The 16,378-nt window shown below is 48.5% G+C and overlaps 1 protein-coding gene across 2 annotated transcripts in view; it reads left to right on the forward strand.

Annotated features, from left to right (window-relative positions):
* Positions 1-15,692, forward strand: part of STMN3 (stathmin 3) — a 30,299-nt gene extending 14,607 nt beyond the window's left edge. Inside the window, exons 2-6 of one of the 2 annotated variants that reach the window (XR_010592405.1) lie at positions 9,165-9,260; positions 10,186-10,361; positions 11,465-11,656; positions 12,699-12,939; positions 13,893-15,692. Coding sequence is in view for 1 of the 2 variants with exons in the window: in XM_005291733.5 (XP_005291790.1) it covers positions 9,165-9,260; positions 10,186-10,361; positions 11,465-11,656; positions 12,699-12,758 (524 nt within the window). In the remaining variant the exon portion in view is untranslated. Of the gene's footprint in view, positions 1-9,164; positions 9,261-10,185; positions 10,362-11,464; positions 11,657-12,698 lie in introns of both variants that reach the window. The other variant, XM_005291733.5, reaches the window with a different exon arrangement.
* The last annotated feature ends 686 nt before the right edge of the window (positions 15,693-16,378 follow it).

Below are 16,378 nucleotides of genomic sequence, written 5' to 3' on the forward strand. Positions count from 1 at the left end.
GCAGACCTCCCACAGGCATGCCGCCGAAGGCTGCCTCACTGCCGCCCTCACAGCGACCGGCAGGCCGCCTTCTGCGGCTTGCCGCCCCAGGCATGCGCTTGGTGCGCTGGTGCCTGGAGCCGCCCCTGTCTGGGCTGCTTAATTGCTGTGTGTTTTTCCCTTTGCTGACCCCTGCACTGTGCTCAGAGACTGTAAATCCAACCTGGGGGTATGTGGATGCTAATCCCAGGGATTGTTCAAATGCAAAAGGTGGGAGGCTTGAAATCTAAAGCAGGCCTTGCAATGATCAGAGAGACAATTTTGCATCCTTCTTGTGCAGACACATGACATACTCTTCTGCTGCTTCCCCCCAGCCTGCTGCTTATTCCCCCTCTCATCTGAGTATGCTGCCAAGCAAATTCCACTAAAACTGTAGAAAGACACAAAGGATTGCAGAACACAAAAGGAACATGGTCTAGCTGGAACACACAGTTTGCCAGGAAAGTTCTTTAACTGTCTGCATGCTGATCTTGGCAAAGTGACAGAAGAGTCTCCCAAAGGGAACAGGAGAAACCACTTCCCAGACAGCTTGAATATCTGATTGGGCAAATACTAGCAATAAGTTGTAGGGATCAAATCTGGGGGGTGGGGGAGAGTGGGCTAGGTAATCAGCTGGTCTGTCTCTCTCTGACTTCTAGGAGTCTATGACATGTGAGTATGAAAGAGAGGGGTTTGTTAGAAAGAGGATGTCTGTGCAACAGACATATGGAAGTAGGAGCCGGAGAGCAGTAACTTTATATCAGGAACAGCTGTTCCACTGTCCTGCTACATCCTTCAGTCCCACTGCTTGTGAGCAGGAGAGTTTAGAAGGTGACATAAGAATGAAACATAGGAAAGAAGAAGGACATGGAGGGGACACCAAGAGAAGAGTACGGGTTTGTCTGCTCACAAAATGTTTACCACTTTAATAATATAGGTATAGATCAGGAATCAACAACCTTTGGCACGCAGCACGCCAGGGTAAGCACCCTGGTGGGCCAGGCCGGTTTGTTTACTTGCTGCGTCCGCAGGTTCGGCCAATCGCGGCTTCCACTGGCCGCAGTTCGCCGCTCCAGGCCAATGGGGGCTGCGGGAAGCTGCACGGGTCGAGGGATGTGCTGGTCGCCGCTTCTCGCAGCCCCCATTGGCCTTGAGCGGCGAACTGCGGCCAGTGGGAGCTGCAATCGGCCGAACCTGCGGACGCGACAGGTAAACAAACTGGCCCGGCCCACCAGGGTGCTCACCCTGGCGGGCCGCAGACCAAAGGTTGCCCATCCCTGGTATAGACAATGCAACACAACAAAGGAACTGCAATTTGTGTGTGTGCATTTTCTCCTCTCTGAGTCAGTTATTGGCTTTCTGATCCTTAAATCTATAAAAGCATTTAAAGTGAAGGGCTGGAAGCTATCTTGCCTTAATTTATACACATATATAATATCAATGCTAATTCAGCTGACCTTGTCACCTTCAAAACCTAATGGAAGCTGGAAAATACAAATGGGTGACTAAGTAGAGAGCTCCATTTGCTTCTAACACAATCCTGTGTGCATGCTTGTTATACAGTACCCTGAATAGCAAACTGTCAAATGTAGGTGCAGTAGGCGTGTCCAAAAATATATATATGTGCCCATTATACCCACAAAACCTCACGTTTATATGCTCAAAAGGGGGATTTGTACATGCAAATAAGTAGGTGCACAATTGCCGTCCCAATTTGCATGCAGCTATATCAAAATGTGAGGTTTAGTAACTCCATTATGCTAGCATTTAGAATTGTTGGTCTTTTGGTCCCCTGGGAATTGTAAACAGGTTCTTTCTGAAGAGATGTGAATTAGAAATATTCCTGCTTTGGGAGGCCTTGGCCTTGCCTTTATGGACATGCTATTCTTTATTCTTAGAGGAATAAAAGTACAACTCCCCGTAGTGTGGATGCAATTATATCAATATAAAGGTTCCATAAGGGAATAGGAATAAGCTATCCTAGAATAAGGCACCAAAGCTGCATCCCCAGTAGGGGCTGAACTGATTAACTATTCTGGTAGAATCTCACAGCCCTAACCAGAATAGTTAAATCCATACAAAACCTGTGTGTAGACCAGGCCTACGAGAAGGAAAAGAGAACAGAAAGAGGAGTGAAAGAAATCAGAGAACTGTTCAGTAAAATGCACAAACAGAGCTTCCATCCCAGTTCTGAGCCCTGGTAAGTGTCTGTTTTGTACCAAGAAGGAGGTTGGTGTGAATATGTCTGGCCTCTGTACAGGAGATATTTCACGCCCTTGCTCTATAGAAAGACAGCCCTGTAACACCGGTTTAAACTGCTCTTGGTGGAAATGTGGATGGTAATACCATTTTGGATGCTGAACAAGAGTATGTGTGTGTTTGCTGACAAAGAGTGTTACTATGGGTAAGAGGGCTTGGAGCAGACCCCACAACCCTTCCAGCCCTGAAACAGCCTCATTCACTCCTCTCCATGTTTCAGAAATCACTCTAATTCTGGGTTTGCCAGGGGCTCCTCCGCATTGGGCATGACCTAGATTGCCTGGATGGTGCTGTTCTATATGCATACCTAACGTCTGCACAATTAGCACATGTGTGAATGTTCAGGCACACGCTGTACACAGATTCTCTTCAGAAATCTTGGGGTCAGATCTCCAGGTTTAGATGAGTTCTGCTTGCTGCAGGACTTGTGGGGAATGCGGAGAAGCCACCTATTCATTCTCCTGACCTGAGGCTGACTGGGGGCTGAATCAGCCCTGGTTTAACTTAAAGCAGCTCCAGCTTTGGACACGCCATCTCCTGTTCCCCTCAGCCCACCCCAGAATATGAGTGGGAGGAGGAGGAACAGTAAGTGGCATAAAACCCTAACTCATATTGGAGGAATCCCCAGCTGCCCTATTGGTGCAGCGAGCTTCTCAGTCTCCTTTGCACTTCCAGAATAGCACAACGGGGATGGCACCAGGGACCTGGATCTGGCTATCTGTGCGTGGTGCCTCTCCTAACCTATCTGTACTACTTGGCTGCTTCCTAGGTCTGTCTGGGAGCTGCTGGAGTGCAGTGGGGAGGGAATCTGTCAGAAAATGACACAGCGCTTTGTGAAATTTCCCCATCTCCTGGCAAGATGACTAAACCCTTCTGCTGCTCATCCCCTCTTGCTAGTATCCTGCAAGTGCTAGCTTGCTGTGACTGGTAACCAGCAGGCCATTACATGAGTCTTATTTTAAAATCCAAGCCTCAGTGTGTCTGTAACTGTCCAGGCTTGCTGCTATTTCAGGTATTAGGCAGGCAAAACACCCACGTGTTCATTCACTTGACTGAGAATCTGGGCTCCTGAAAATGGAATTTAAACAAGAACCCAATTTTAGACTTCAGGTGTTTCTAATCCCATTGAAAAGCTGGGGAAGGCTGGCCAGTGTGAGTCACTGCTCTGGGCCTCCTGCACTTTGTAGAGACAGAAGAGAGTCTAAGGAATGGCAAGGAGGGGGCTATGGGCTGCCCCACTCCAAGCAGTCCAGGACTTTACACTGAGGCCATTTTAAATTCCAAAGAGCATTGGAATCATTAGACAGTCTCATTTGGATGTGGCTTACTTATGTTGCCTTAAGCTCCCCTTTCTCTCTGCCCTGTTAACGAGCAGTCAGCATGTGGTATCCTTACCCACCTGAGGTCTTTTCACCTCAGGGCTGTCAGAACTCTCTGAAAGCAATTGTTCCAGCCTCTGGGACTAATAGCTGGGAGGCCAGGGTTGGCCAGTTTGCGGAAGGGAGAGCAGGGAAGGAAACTCCAAATGGAATGGGTCCAGCTGCTGAAAGGGAGAGGCTGTATCCTGCAAGAGTCTGAAGGGAGACCAGGAAATTGGCTTTGTGGAGACAGAGTAAAGCTCAGATAACCAAACACCAGGCAATGAGAGTTAAAGGTTTGTTCGGATCCCGATGCATTCATCGCCTCATCAAGAGATGAAGTGCTGTGTGCGCTGTGCCGGTTAGAACATGGGGGCTGGAAATCAGGACTCCTTCGTTCTATTTGTGGCTCCGGGATGGGAGTGTGACCTAGTGGTTAGAGAAGAGGACTGGGAGTCAGGACTCTTCTGTTGTTCTATCCCTACCTTTGTGTGACCTTGGGCAAGTCACTTACTGTTGCTATGTTTCAAACTTCTGGAGAATGGGGATAGTCCTGCGCAACTCCAAAGTGAGGCTCCGTTACTGTTTGTAAAGGGCTTTGAGAGCCTTGGGTGGAAGGCTGTAGAGAGGAGAAGAGTATTGTTCTGACAGCCTGGAAGCCACATAGTGGACTTTGAACATCCCCTCTAGGTCACAAGTGATTATTTCTGACCCACCTATTGGTTCCAGTGACAGTCCCAGCTTCTGCTGTACTGGGCTGAACTGATCCAGGTTTGCCCTCTTTTTGGGTTCAGTTAAAAGCTGTAGGTGTAGGGAAACCAGTTGTGTGCATGCATTACCGTTCTTGTCTCATTCAGAGGGTGGCCAGCCATAGCCGTGGGGTGGTGCTGAATGGACAGCTCCACTTTCCAATCACGCCTATCCCACTAAGCTCTTTTGCCTCCTCCAACAGGCAGATTTGAGTAACTAAACGAGGCTAGGTCTACGCTGGGGTGTGATTCCCAGCCCGCATACACATAGTCGGGGCAGCTCGATGAGACCTACTGCAAGTATACATAGTAGTATAGCCACGGTAGCAGCAGCATGGCTTAGCCAAGGCGGGTTTCTGCTCGGCACAGCTAACCTGCCACTGCCCATGGTACCACAGCTACACTCCGACTTATACAGGTGCCAGGCCTCATCAGGCTAGTACAGGTATGCGTATGCGAGCTGGGACTCACGCCCCCTAGCGCATTGTATAGGTACAGCCTTAGCGCATATTGATTTGGTACCCATATAGCAAGGAGGAAATGCCTCTAAGAACAGAGGGATTTTCACCACTTCCCCTTTCTCATCCCATTGTTTTCTCCACACTGCTTTGCTGCAAGGTATTATTCCAGCAGAAGAGCTTGACTTGTGCTTTGTTTAGTAGCACAGGTCATAGCTCCTCCGATTTCCCCCCCCCTGTGGCTCCCCCCACACACATACACACTTGCTGAGCCCTCCAGAGCGCAGAGCCTCCTGCTCCCCTCCCCCGACCGGTGCGTCTGGATTCTGTTAATTGCATCTGGTAGCTGGCGCCGGGACGGAGCTGCAGACTCTCAAGTGCCAGGAGATGTTCACACGCCGCTTTCCCAGCTCATTAGGTGGCTGGCAGCAGCTCGACTGACCAACGTCCTTTTGTCCTCTTGCTCCTTTTCATTGTCATTGACAGAAAGGGCCGATTTGCAGAAGGGAGTGGGGAAGGAAAGCTCCAAATGGAATGGGTGCAGCTGGTGAACACTGGGTCAGAACTGCTGAAAGGAAGAAGCTGTATCTTGCAAGAGTCTGAAGGGAAACCAGGAAACTGGCTCTGTGGAGACAGAGTAAAGCTTAGATAACCAAACACAAGGCAATGAGAGTTACCAGCCAGTGGAATCAGTGTGCCATGCACCAGGGCTCTCAGTTTAATTCCTCTCTATCACATGCAGCTCCTGAAGTAGATGTCAAAGTAAAGGCCTCGTGGTCTGGTTTGTTTCTGTTATGGTCATAAGTTCTTTTACCATAGCCGAGTGGGTGCTCCTTTTGGGTTCATTGGCAGCGCCAAGGTATAACAGCCACACCATGGCAATACTGTGACACTGAATGGCTGTTGAAACAGTATGCCCTGGAATGGTTTGAAACCTACTTTCAATAAAATATTGAATGTATGTCCAAATTACACCATCGCATCTGCCAGCAAAAGTCCACAGGTCTCAGTGTCTAGCCAGACCCTTAAAATCACAAGAAACTGATCCACCTTTCCTAATCCCCATGTAAAATCCTTGCTCAGTCTGCCAGAAAGGGTGAGGTAGACTTTCTCCGAAAGGAAGAGATGGGAAAGGCCAAAGATTTAACAGTGCCTGGACCCCCTGCAATCGTAAGAGACTGACACACTTGATCCCCCTGGAAGATCCTTGCTCAATCTGCCAGAAAAAGGAGGAAAAGATCCCTGCCAAAATGCTCAGGGGAAAATTTCTTCCCAGTCCTAGTTTCTGGAGGAGCATGCTAAGCCTGCACATTAGAGCAACAAGACACTATGCCTGCATCTTCAGGGGACAGAAAATCCAAAATGTCCATGGAGAAAGATCCAAATCCTCTGTTCTCCCCAGCTACAGAGAGCCCAGATCGACCAAAAGGACAAGGTGTACCTTGAAAGAACAAGCTTCCCTTGCAGGAAAGGGCAAATTGAAATAAGAACTTACCCGCTATATATATTTTTTCTTTCAGGCACATACTATCTCTCCTGGTGTCACCTGCTAGCCATGTGCTGTTCCAGTTGCACAGCCTGTAGGAAACAGAACAGCTCCTCAGCTCAGTGGTGCCCCATGAAGCACTCTTGGGTGGTTCTCAAAGCTGCCTCTGTCATAATGGGGAAGCATCCATCAGTCGCCAAGCAGTGATGCTGCTGGCACTAGCCCAACATAGGGGTCTCATAGGATTTCCAAACGCTTTTTTGATTAGCTAAATTAAAACAACCACCACCTGCCCCTCTCTGCCCCTTGCATTGCTGCAGCAAGTTGGTCTTTTCTGGGGTAAATTGAAGCACGATCAGCCTTGTGTTGGGTATTAGAACTGGAAGGGCTTGTAGAGTGACCAGGCGGCGGTCGGGTAGCAAAGGCAGAGCTGCAGCCAGGGAAGGGAGGTAAACAACACAAGTACAAAAGAACCACATGGCACTGAGGTGAGAGTATGTTCCTCTCATGTCCTTAGTACTGTCCTATAGCTGTCACCTTTCCAAACACTGGTTGCCAGGGGGAAGATGAGGGATCAAGGCGGGAGGCTGGGAAGTGAGGTGTCCATGAAGGGAATTGGTAAACAGCATGACAGTGTTGGAAAATGAGTGCCTTAGCTCTGCAGCTCCTCTAAAACCTCTCCCAGGCAGATCTCTTCCTACCCTACAAGGTTACACAGCTGACTCAGCAAAGTGAAGGGAACGTCGTACTTTGTAGAGGCCTGAAGTGTGCGTCAGCAGTGGCCTTCCCGTTAGCCCTACAGAGAGCGGCCGGTTCATCACTGCTGACTCCCTGAGGTCGTTGTGGCTCCTTTGTACCCTGCATACAAGCAAGGTGGGAGTAGTCCACTGCCGGGGAGACCAGAGGCTGGAGCACGCTGGGCCTGATGGCAGGACCCTAGGAACAGCCACTCCTGGGGAGAAGCTTTGGGCTGGGGTTTGTATAATTCTCCTTTTTGTTAATAAAATCCAACCCCAGAAGGCTGTGACTTTTTGGCTCCCAACAACTAGCGTGTTCTTTGTCTGCATCTGAGTGGGGCCTCCATCAGTCTCCATGTTCTTCCCACCACGCCCCTGATGATTTGACCATTGTATTAGCAGCGGAGTCTAGTGGGCGGGGGAAGGGCTATGAGTCGAGATTCCCAGGTTCTGCCCTTCACTGTGCCACTGACTGGCTGTCAGACCTTTAGGCAAGTGCTATATTTCAGTTTCCCCAGCTGTAAAATGGAGAGAATACTTCCTCATCTGGCCAGGGTTAATTAACTCTAATTGGGGGAAAGGCCACGTAGAAGTATTAAGTACTGTTTGTTATATTTTGCACTGAGTCATCCGGTTCACTCCAAGAGCTCATCTCTGTACAGGGGAGGAAAGGGTTAAACTCAGAAAAGGTGGGTGCCTGCAGCCTGTGCTGGGAAAGCAGACTCTCTGCAGACTGGGCATGTTTTCTTCTGATGAGGGCAGCAGCTGAGCGTGCTCATTGCCACGGGGGACTGCTGCAGCTGCAACCTTCCATCGCAACAATGGCCCACGCTAGCAGCAGCCCTGGGCGGAGCCAGAAAGGATCCTGTATCCCAACCTCGCGCTCAGACGATTGTGAGGAGGGAGAAACAGGCAGGATTTACCATCATTGCAGACCAGTAGCAACCTTCCCTTCCTAGGATGATTTAAATCCTCTCTAATCTACTGCTGAGATAAAGGACCGGAGCAGCTGCAATAGAGATGCTGCCGCATTGGAAAGTCAGAGGTGCAGGGATCTCCACTGTGTGCCTGCCACCCTCCTGGGCGCTTGGCTTCACGGTGTGCTGAATCAGCGTGCTTTTGTTGTGAGTCAGCGCCTCCGGCCCGAGTCCCTTTCCCTGGGACTGTCATGACCCATGTGACAGGTGGACCTGCTGCAAAGATGGAGAGTGGCAGCATGGGGGTTCAGTGGACAACTCTTATCTTGGAAAACTTAGGGTCATTGACAATCCTGCTTATCCCAGCTAGAAGGTCAGAGGCACAGTAGTACCCCTTGGTGTGGTGAGTTTGTTACCCAGCTAACCCATGGCAACCCCCTTTACCTCATCAAATCACCACCCAGGCAACCCTTAGCATCACTCAGTCTCTGTCGCCCTGAGTCCAGAGCTCTGTCCCTGGGACACAGGTTTGTGTTCAGTTTCATTCACCCTGCAAGCTATAATTAAAAGCCATTTACATGCATCATGGGTCCAGCGCTCAGTAGCACTTCATGGACCCAAATTTACCTTGGTTCCCCACACACCTGGCCTTATCTCTTCTTTTCATTGTAAATTACTGATTGACATCAGAAATGCAGGATCATAAAATGGAGGGACCCTCTCTACAGGCTGCAGGGTTTGCCCTACCAAGGGTCAAGTACCTTTTATAGGCACTGATCGGCGATGTTTCAGGGGTGCTTTTTAAATGTCATTCTTACTGAGTTTGGAACTGTTTAGGGGAGGTATCCGGGCAGCCTTCACTGTGTAGTTATTTATAAATGCTGAAATTCACCACCTCCCAACCTGCTTTTCTTGCAGTTGGGGGGAAGATTCCTCCTGGGTGATTCAGACCTGCAGAGATGGTAAAACACCTTTAAGGCATCTGCCTGTGTAGCTTACTGTCCCGCCAGCGGATGTGGGAGACACTTGTACAGTATCTCAGCATCTGGCTATTTGGAAAGGCCTTCAGAGAGCCCAATTGCCACAAATGGGTCTCTGTGTATCCTTCTGCTTCCTTCCCCCTGAGAGAGACATGAGATTACCAGTAGACCTCTCCACTCATTGCTGTTTCTTTCTTTTCAGCCTACAAGGAGAAAATGAAGGAGCTGTCCTTGCTCTCACTGATCTGCTCCTGTTTCCACACTCAGCCGCACCCCAATACCATCTACCAGTATGGAGGTAAATGACATACACGCAGAATCTCTTGTAGATCCAATCTGCAGGCAGCTTCTGTAAACCTTGGAGGACTTCAATACATTAGGCTGGGTCTCTGATTCGGGGGAGAGACCATTTTCATGTCCTGACCCAAGTTTTCTGTATTACTGGAGCATGGTATTTTGGTCCACTTCCTTAGAATAGTTTATTAACATGTGATCCACATACCCACAAAGAAACTGTATGACTATTACCAAACAGCACCATTACATATCCTGGGATATGATTCTTGATGTTATCAGCAGTATGGCCTTTCTGTGGCTGCCATCAGCTATGCTGTACGTATTCTATGGCTGTAAGATTAATTGCATTAGCTACACACCACACTTCTTTATGCAGTTCCTGTGAAAAGCCCCTGAATGGGCAGAGAGAAAGATGCCGCTGCTGGGTCTTTCAGATAGAATGTAAGACCAAGGTATTGACCTCCTGTGGTCACCAAAGGCCTCATGGTTCTTTTCATAAGAGCAGGGAAGTTAATTCTGGTGTCCTGGCCAAATTCCAATATGGGTAATTCCATTCTGCCTCCCCAAATTCCCCCTGCAGGTTCAGCTGAACCCCCGAATCCCCTTCACTTTCTGACTCCTACTGCCTACTGTTGCTCTGCATCGTACCATTTGACAATGATGCTCCTACTTCTAGGCTGTATAGTGTCATTGTCCCTTTTACCAGCAATAAATGATTGACTTCAAATTCTCACCTCTCTGAAACCCTCCAGCAGAGACTCAAGTGACAATACGCCCCATTTAGAAACATAGCATCACAACCAGGTCTCACTGGGTGATCACAGCTTCAGGGCTTCACTTAGCAGCTTCTTCAAGGTGCCTTTATCAAATTAGCCATTTCGTGAGTGTCCCATAGTCCATCAAGTGCTTCTGTTCTTCTCTCATAGACATGGAGGTGAAACAGCTGGACAAAAGGGCATCTGGCCAGAGCTTTGAAGTGATCCTGAAGTCCCCTTCGGACTTGTCCCCTGAGAGTCCAGTCCTCTCTTCTCCCCCTAAGAAGAAGGACCTGTCCCTGGAGGAGCTGCAGAAGAGGCTGGAGGCTGCAGAGGAGAGGAGGAAGGTAACAGGATATTCCAGGGAAATGCTAACTCATATGACCAATCATGTTTTAACCAAGCCCCCCAGGTGACCCCAATTCATAATTGGGGGCAGAAAAACTGATACAGTGCTGGGGGTGAACAACACCATTGATTTTACGTAGGAGCCATATGCTGTGATTGGTAATAGTGCTGTGTTTTACACTCTTGTTCAACCCCCAGTTGTTAGGTTTGATGTAGGAACCACTGGATGAAATCCTCTAGCCTGAGTTATGCAGGAGATTAGAATGGATGATCACATTGGTGCCTTCTGGCCTTAAAATCTCTGGATCTATGGAATCCTGTGGTCCTCTGGTTTAGATTTTCATGTAGTATTATATGTGTGACCCTATGCTGCTGCAGAATGAAAATCTCTACCACTAGCTCTCTCTATAGGAGATATAAATATAAGCCACACATCCAATAAAGCTTAGAATCAGTGCCTTTTGCACCATGTCATTGCTTTTTAACAGCTGGCAATCCTATTTCTGCACTTCATTTATGAGCATAATTTAAAGTCTTAATGGAGAAAAATACTGGAAAATTAGAGAAACTATAAAGAGAGGGAAACCACGACACCTCAACAACTTGTGGGTAAGAGCAGAAGAAGAGTCGGTTTAATGTATGGGGCAGATTTCCAGAGGAGTCGCAAATTGCACCAACAGTGTTGCTCACACAGCAAAGATAGACTTTTGGATGTTTAACATCTACCTGCCTGAAATGCAGGTGCAAATGTAGAGGTTTGAAAGTGTGTTCCATGTGATCTAGAAAGGATTTGTGGGGTGGGGAGAACATGGTCACAGGATTTAAATATCATCTAATGGATGGAGGGGGGTAGCCACATGAATGCAAGATGGTTGGACAGAAAGCAATGGTCAAAACCTTAAGAGGGGCAGATAAGTTTAGAGTAAATATTGAGAGCAAATCCTATAACAGAGCTGCCAGGTTTTGAACAGACACCCAAAGGAGGTGGTTGTGGCACATCCAGGAAGACATTCCAGATCAGATCAGGGAAGCATCTTTGAGACAAGGGACATGAAGAGTACCTGTCGCACACACACACCCCTGATCTGTTGGCTTCCCACAGACCCAGGAGGCCCAAGTGCTGAAGCAGCTGGCGGAGAAGCGGGAGCACGAACGGGAGGTGCTGCACAAGGCCCTGGAGGAGAACAATAACTTCAGCCGGCTGGCTGAGGAGAAGCTCAACTACAAGATGGAGCTGAGCAAGGAGATCCGCGAAGCTCACCTAGCTGCCTTGAGGGAGCGACTGCGTGAGAAGGCAAGTGCTAGATTCCCATGTCCAGGCACACCTAGAGAATGGGCAGAGCCAGGACGCCTGCCTATATTATAGTGGCTACTGGTACCAAAGCCTTTGCCTAGCCTCTGTAGCCTGGTCTGCTGACCTCAAACGCAGCTGGGATGATGACCACAAGAGCAGAGCTCTGGATACAATCTGCATCTTCTGCACCACCATTTTCCTAGGTTAGCTTGTGCAACTCTCCCTCCTCAAGGTGTCCAATGTGCTCTCCCCACCCCTTCCCTCTGGAGCCCTGTTCCCCCGTTTTCTTCTCTCTCTCTCTCGCTGCCTCATACCTTCTTGTTCTGGTTTTTGGAGGGGGGTGGGACTCTGTACTTCGCTGTGTGAAAGTGAGTACTGAGGTTTGGGCTCTTTCTTGCCACATCTGACCTCTCCTCCCTCAGAACAGGTACTAAGAGAGTTCTTCAGCAGTAGCTCAGGATGCCATGAGATGGAGGAGATGTGCACCTGAGATCAATGTAGCAGGCCCAGGCTCCCTCACCTCCGGTCTAATGGCAGAGAATGTTACCTTATCTTCTGCTGGGCCTTGCTTGGGAGCCCAAAGGCAGCAGTGAACTCAGGCCTCCTCTGCTGCACTGTGGTGTGATAACTGCTCATCTCTGGGGCCAGAGGTTACAACCTCTTCTGGTCTCAGTGGGGGCGGGACATCATTTGTGTGGGGCTCCTTCTATGAGACAGCTGCATCAGGCTCTGAACACTGGTACTGAAGACCCATTCACAGAACATTCATGTGATGTGCCTGGTCTTTTGAGCCCTGTATAGGAATGGGCTAAAATTACCCTAGGTGTAAGTCTAGTGGCGTCAGTGGAATTACACCAACTATGACAATGTTCTAGTGCATTTATTTGATGGTGCCAGGCCCCTGAGGAAGAGGAGATGCACAGATGCATGCACAAAACCAGAAACTGTTAAATTGTAGATGAAACTGAGGGGAGATGGGAAACAGCCTTGGGTTTGCCCTATGCAGCCTGCAGATGCTGTAACACTTTCCATGTCTTTGCAGGAACTGCATGCAGCTGAGGTTCGCAGGAACAAGGAACAGCGGGAGGAGATCTCTGGATAAAGGGCTTTTCTACACATCTAGCACCTGGTTCCTGATAACTAACAAACCAACCAACCAACCCAACACATTTGATTTTGTTTGTCTAGATGCAACATTTGGTTCCCCATTTCCCCCCACCCTCTGGTGTTCGTTCCCCAGCTACACGCTTCTCTCTCTCTCCATCCTTAACTGTTCAGTACTTGTGGGGGATCACAGGCCATAGGTTACCTCTAAGCATAATAGCAGCTAGTTCATATGAAGTATAGAATCAGTCAATAACCAATCAATCAGCTTCTCTTTGGGATTTTGTTCTTTTTAAAGAATCTTTCTTAAACAGATGTAAAGAATTCAGATACTAATAAATTCAACCAGCAGTGTCATGGAGATATGGATTTCCTATCCGGAGCTTATACTACACTTGGCATTTGCTCTGAGCTAGATATCAGTGTCAAGACAATGGGCAGTAAATAGTGAGGATTTCTTCCTTGTGAGGGAGTGGTTAATGGATCCATTGTTTCCCAGCAGATGGAGAAGGGGACCAGATGGCTCAAGGAATTGGTTATGTCATGCAGAGCCTTTCACCTTGGGTCACTGGTTTGAAGCCAGCCCAGGTAGGTAGTGACTTAGTCATTACTTTCGGATGGTGCTTTGGTAGCCCATGTGAAATTAGCTGGGGGTCTCAGAGCCTAGTGGACAGGTGCCCGTATCACAAAAAATACCATCAACACAGGCATTAGTGGCTATCTTAGCTGGCCACAGGTTGAATAAGCCTGTAGGCTGAACTACCCTCTCAGTTGTAGAGGCAGGACTGGGGCACACTGGCTAAGCAGTGTCAGGGAAGCCTGCACTGTTACTGCCTGTGTTGAACCTGATTCTGTGGATAATTGAGGCAGCTCGGTTTCCAGGCCTGTCAATCTGATACTTTTCACAAACAATAACATTTCACTTCAATTAGTAAATCAGTAAACTAGAACGTGTATGTGATTGCGAATCAGCCCACAGGCCTTTAGAGAAACGCTAATTTGGGAGAATTATTGTTCCGTCTTCCCGAAGATGGACGTGACTCTTCAATACCATTACAGGAGAGACATTTGGACCAAAGATCACAGAATGAACCAGAGAGCTCTGGCTCTCCGGCCTCACGGCGTAGCAAAGGACACGCTGATCTCTGCAATGGTATTTCCCGAAGAGCAGCTTTGGAAAAGATGGTGGGGGGACGCTGCCAAGGAGAGGGCAGAAGGGGTTAGGAGATGTTTGTGTGCCTGCTTCTGGTGTAGTCATGGCGGTAGAAATGGAAGGTCATTGTTTACGGAGATGGCTGCTGTAAAAGCAGATGATGAGCCAAACTGTAAAGGGTCTGCCATTCCATCTCTGAGGTCAATAGAGTTGCAGGCACTTAACGCCAGATCTGAATTTGACTTGATACATCAACTGGCGTTTTTATGTCTGGCTAAAGTGCAAGAGGGCATCCACTTAAACTCAGTGAAGACGTGTGATAGGGTGTTTGTGCAGGGTTCGGCTTGCCCAAGCGCATTCCCTTGTGGGAGGGTTTTGTGGAGGAGAACATAGAGCAGCAAAGATTCCTTCCTTCCACCTTCCAACGTTTGCAGTGTACTGGTACGTTTCTTCCAGACCAGTGCAGTGTTTCCAGGGAAAGGGAGCAGAAGCAGGAATATAGGCACAGATACAGGAAGGAACCATGGACTCAAATTCATCCTCACTGTGTCACAAACTTCCCCTCTCCCAATGGCCATAATGGAGTCTGTTTCAGAACCCAGGATGAACTAACAGGCCATCAAGGGGAACAGGAGGTTACTTACTAGTAACTGGTGTTCTTTGCACACATTGTCTTCAAAAAGCCACTCTATAGGTGAGGCACACTACTCCTCCGGTGCGCCTCTGCAGAGGCAATGTCACCAAGGAGAACAACTCGTGCAAACAACTGTATGCTCTGGGGCACAGTGGGTGAAAGACATGTACATACTGCTTCCTTTTACTGTACATAGAGTGGTTCCTGGCAGGCGCTGAGGGGTGCCACCAACCAGAGTTGGGATAAGGAGGGCTGGAATGTCATCTAGCACAAAGGTGGGGTCAAGACGCCAAAGCAGATAGAGGTTTCATATTTGGTATAAAGTTCCCCTCGCACCCCCTACCCCCCAACAAATATTTGCTGACTCAGTTCTGAAGGTGCAGGTTTTCCATCTCCAAAGAGCTGGCAGAGTGTAAGGAATCCGCCATGCCCCAAACCAGATGGGTGGCAACTGGTCACAAAAACCCAGTAGTGTGGGAAAGAAGTGGCAGCTGCTGCTGGAAATACGGCTGCTCGCCTCTCCCTAATCTACCCGAGAATAAATTCTCCTTTTAACTAGAGAAGATCCCTCTATGGCCACAACATGTTTATGGATATTAGGGGAAAGCTCTGCTCCAAAAGGGAAGGGCTAGCTTAGCCCCAAACCCCTCGGCCAGGGTCAGAGAAAGGCCAGGACTGTTATTTGGCCCCAGTAGCATCCAGGGACAGGAAGCATGTTAGGGGCAGGGTGGGGAAAAGGAAAGGAACTGAGGGTTGAATTTCTTAACCGTAGCTAATGATCAGTTTATAAGTAGCAGTTGTCTTAGATAAGCATCTGTGTACACTGCGGAATCATCGCCAGAATCATCTCATCCATATAGTGACAATAAATTTTAAAAAGTTAATGAATAAATCAATAAAATGTTTGTGTGTAAGAAATGGTTGAAACTGTCAAATGTCCGTGTCTCACACCGGTGGGAGCTGAGAAGGTGTCTGCAAGATATTAACCCTGTCCTACTCTCTGTAGTGCTGAGTGTTTGCTTGGTGTGTAATTCTGACCTGAGGCTTGTTGTAAATACTGTTTTTAGTACTATGACGATGATGATGATTATTATTATCAGAAATGTTGTACTCATGAGCACGAGATTAAACCAAACGAGAAACAACCATTTCCACTTTGATTACCCACTGGGCTCAAAAGAATTTGGAGGCAGGGCCAGGTGAGGGCAGGATGCCTGGGGCCATGGGATCCAGGCCCAGAGAGAGCAGTCCATTGGAGAGGCAAGTGGCTGCACGGTTCATAGCTGTTTGCTACCTGCTGAGGTGGCTGGGCTGCCTCAGGTGGAAGGTAAATCAGGGACTCGGGCGTAGGAGGCAGACCAAGAGTCCTTCAGCCAGGGTGGGAACTGGGAGAATCCATTCCAGGAGTGGGGCAGAAGGAGGGTCAGGAGAAAAATTCTAGTAAAGGCGGGGTGATGTTTCAAACACAGCCCTAAAATGTAATGGAACTGGGCCCAATTGAGTGTTAATTCAACCCCGCCTCTGGGGAGGTAGTCCAGTCTATTTCCTGTAACCATGGAACAAGACTGAGGGAATGGATGGTTGTATGTATGATGCAGAAGAAAGTGGGTAGCTGCAGACTGTGCTTTGTTGGGGGCATTCCTTCCCTTATCCTGTACAGTCACCGGGTCTAAATTTTTGCCTCTGCTTGTATCTTCCGTCTCAGACTTTCATGGTGAAGCTCCCAGTTTAAGATCGCCTTCACACAGTTACAGGCCAATTTTGATCTCAGGTGAAGACTTATTCTTGCAATAGCTTGCCTGACAAACACTCAAATTGGTGATACACACAA

The sequence above is a fragment of the Chrysemys picta genome, chromosome 13 (genome assembly GCF_011386835.1).
Source record: "Chrysemys picta bellii isolate R12L10 chromosome 13, ASM1138683v2, whole genome shotgun sequence".
Lineage (NCBI taxonomy): Eukaryota > Metazoa > Chordata > Testudines > Emydidae > Chrysemys > Chrysemys picta.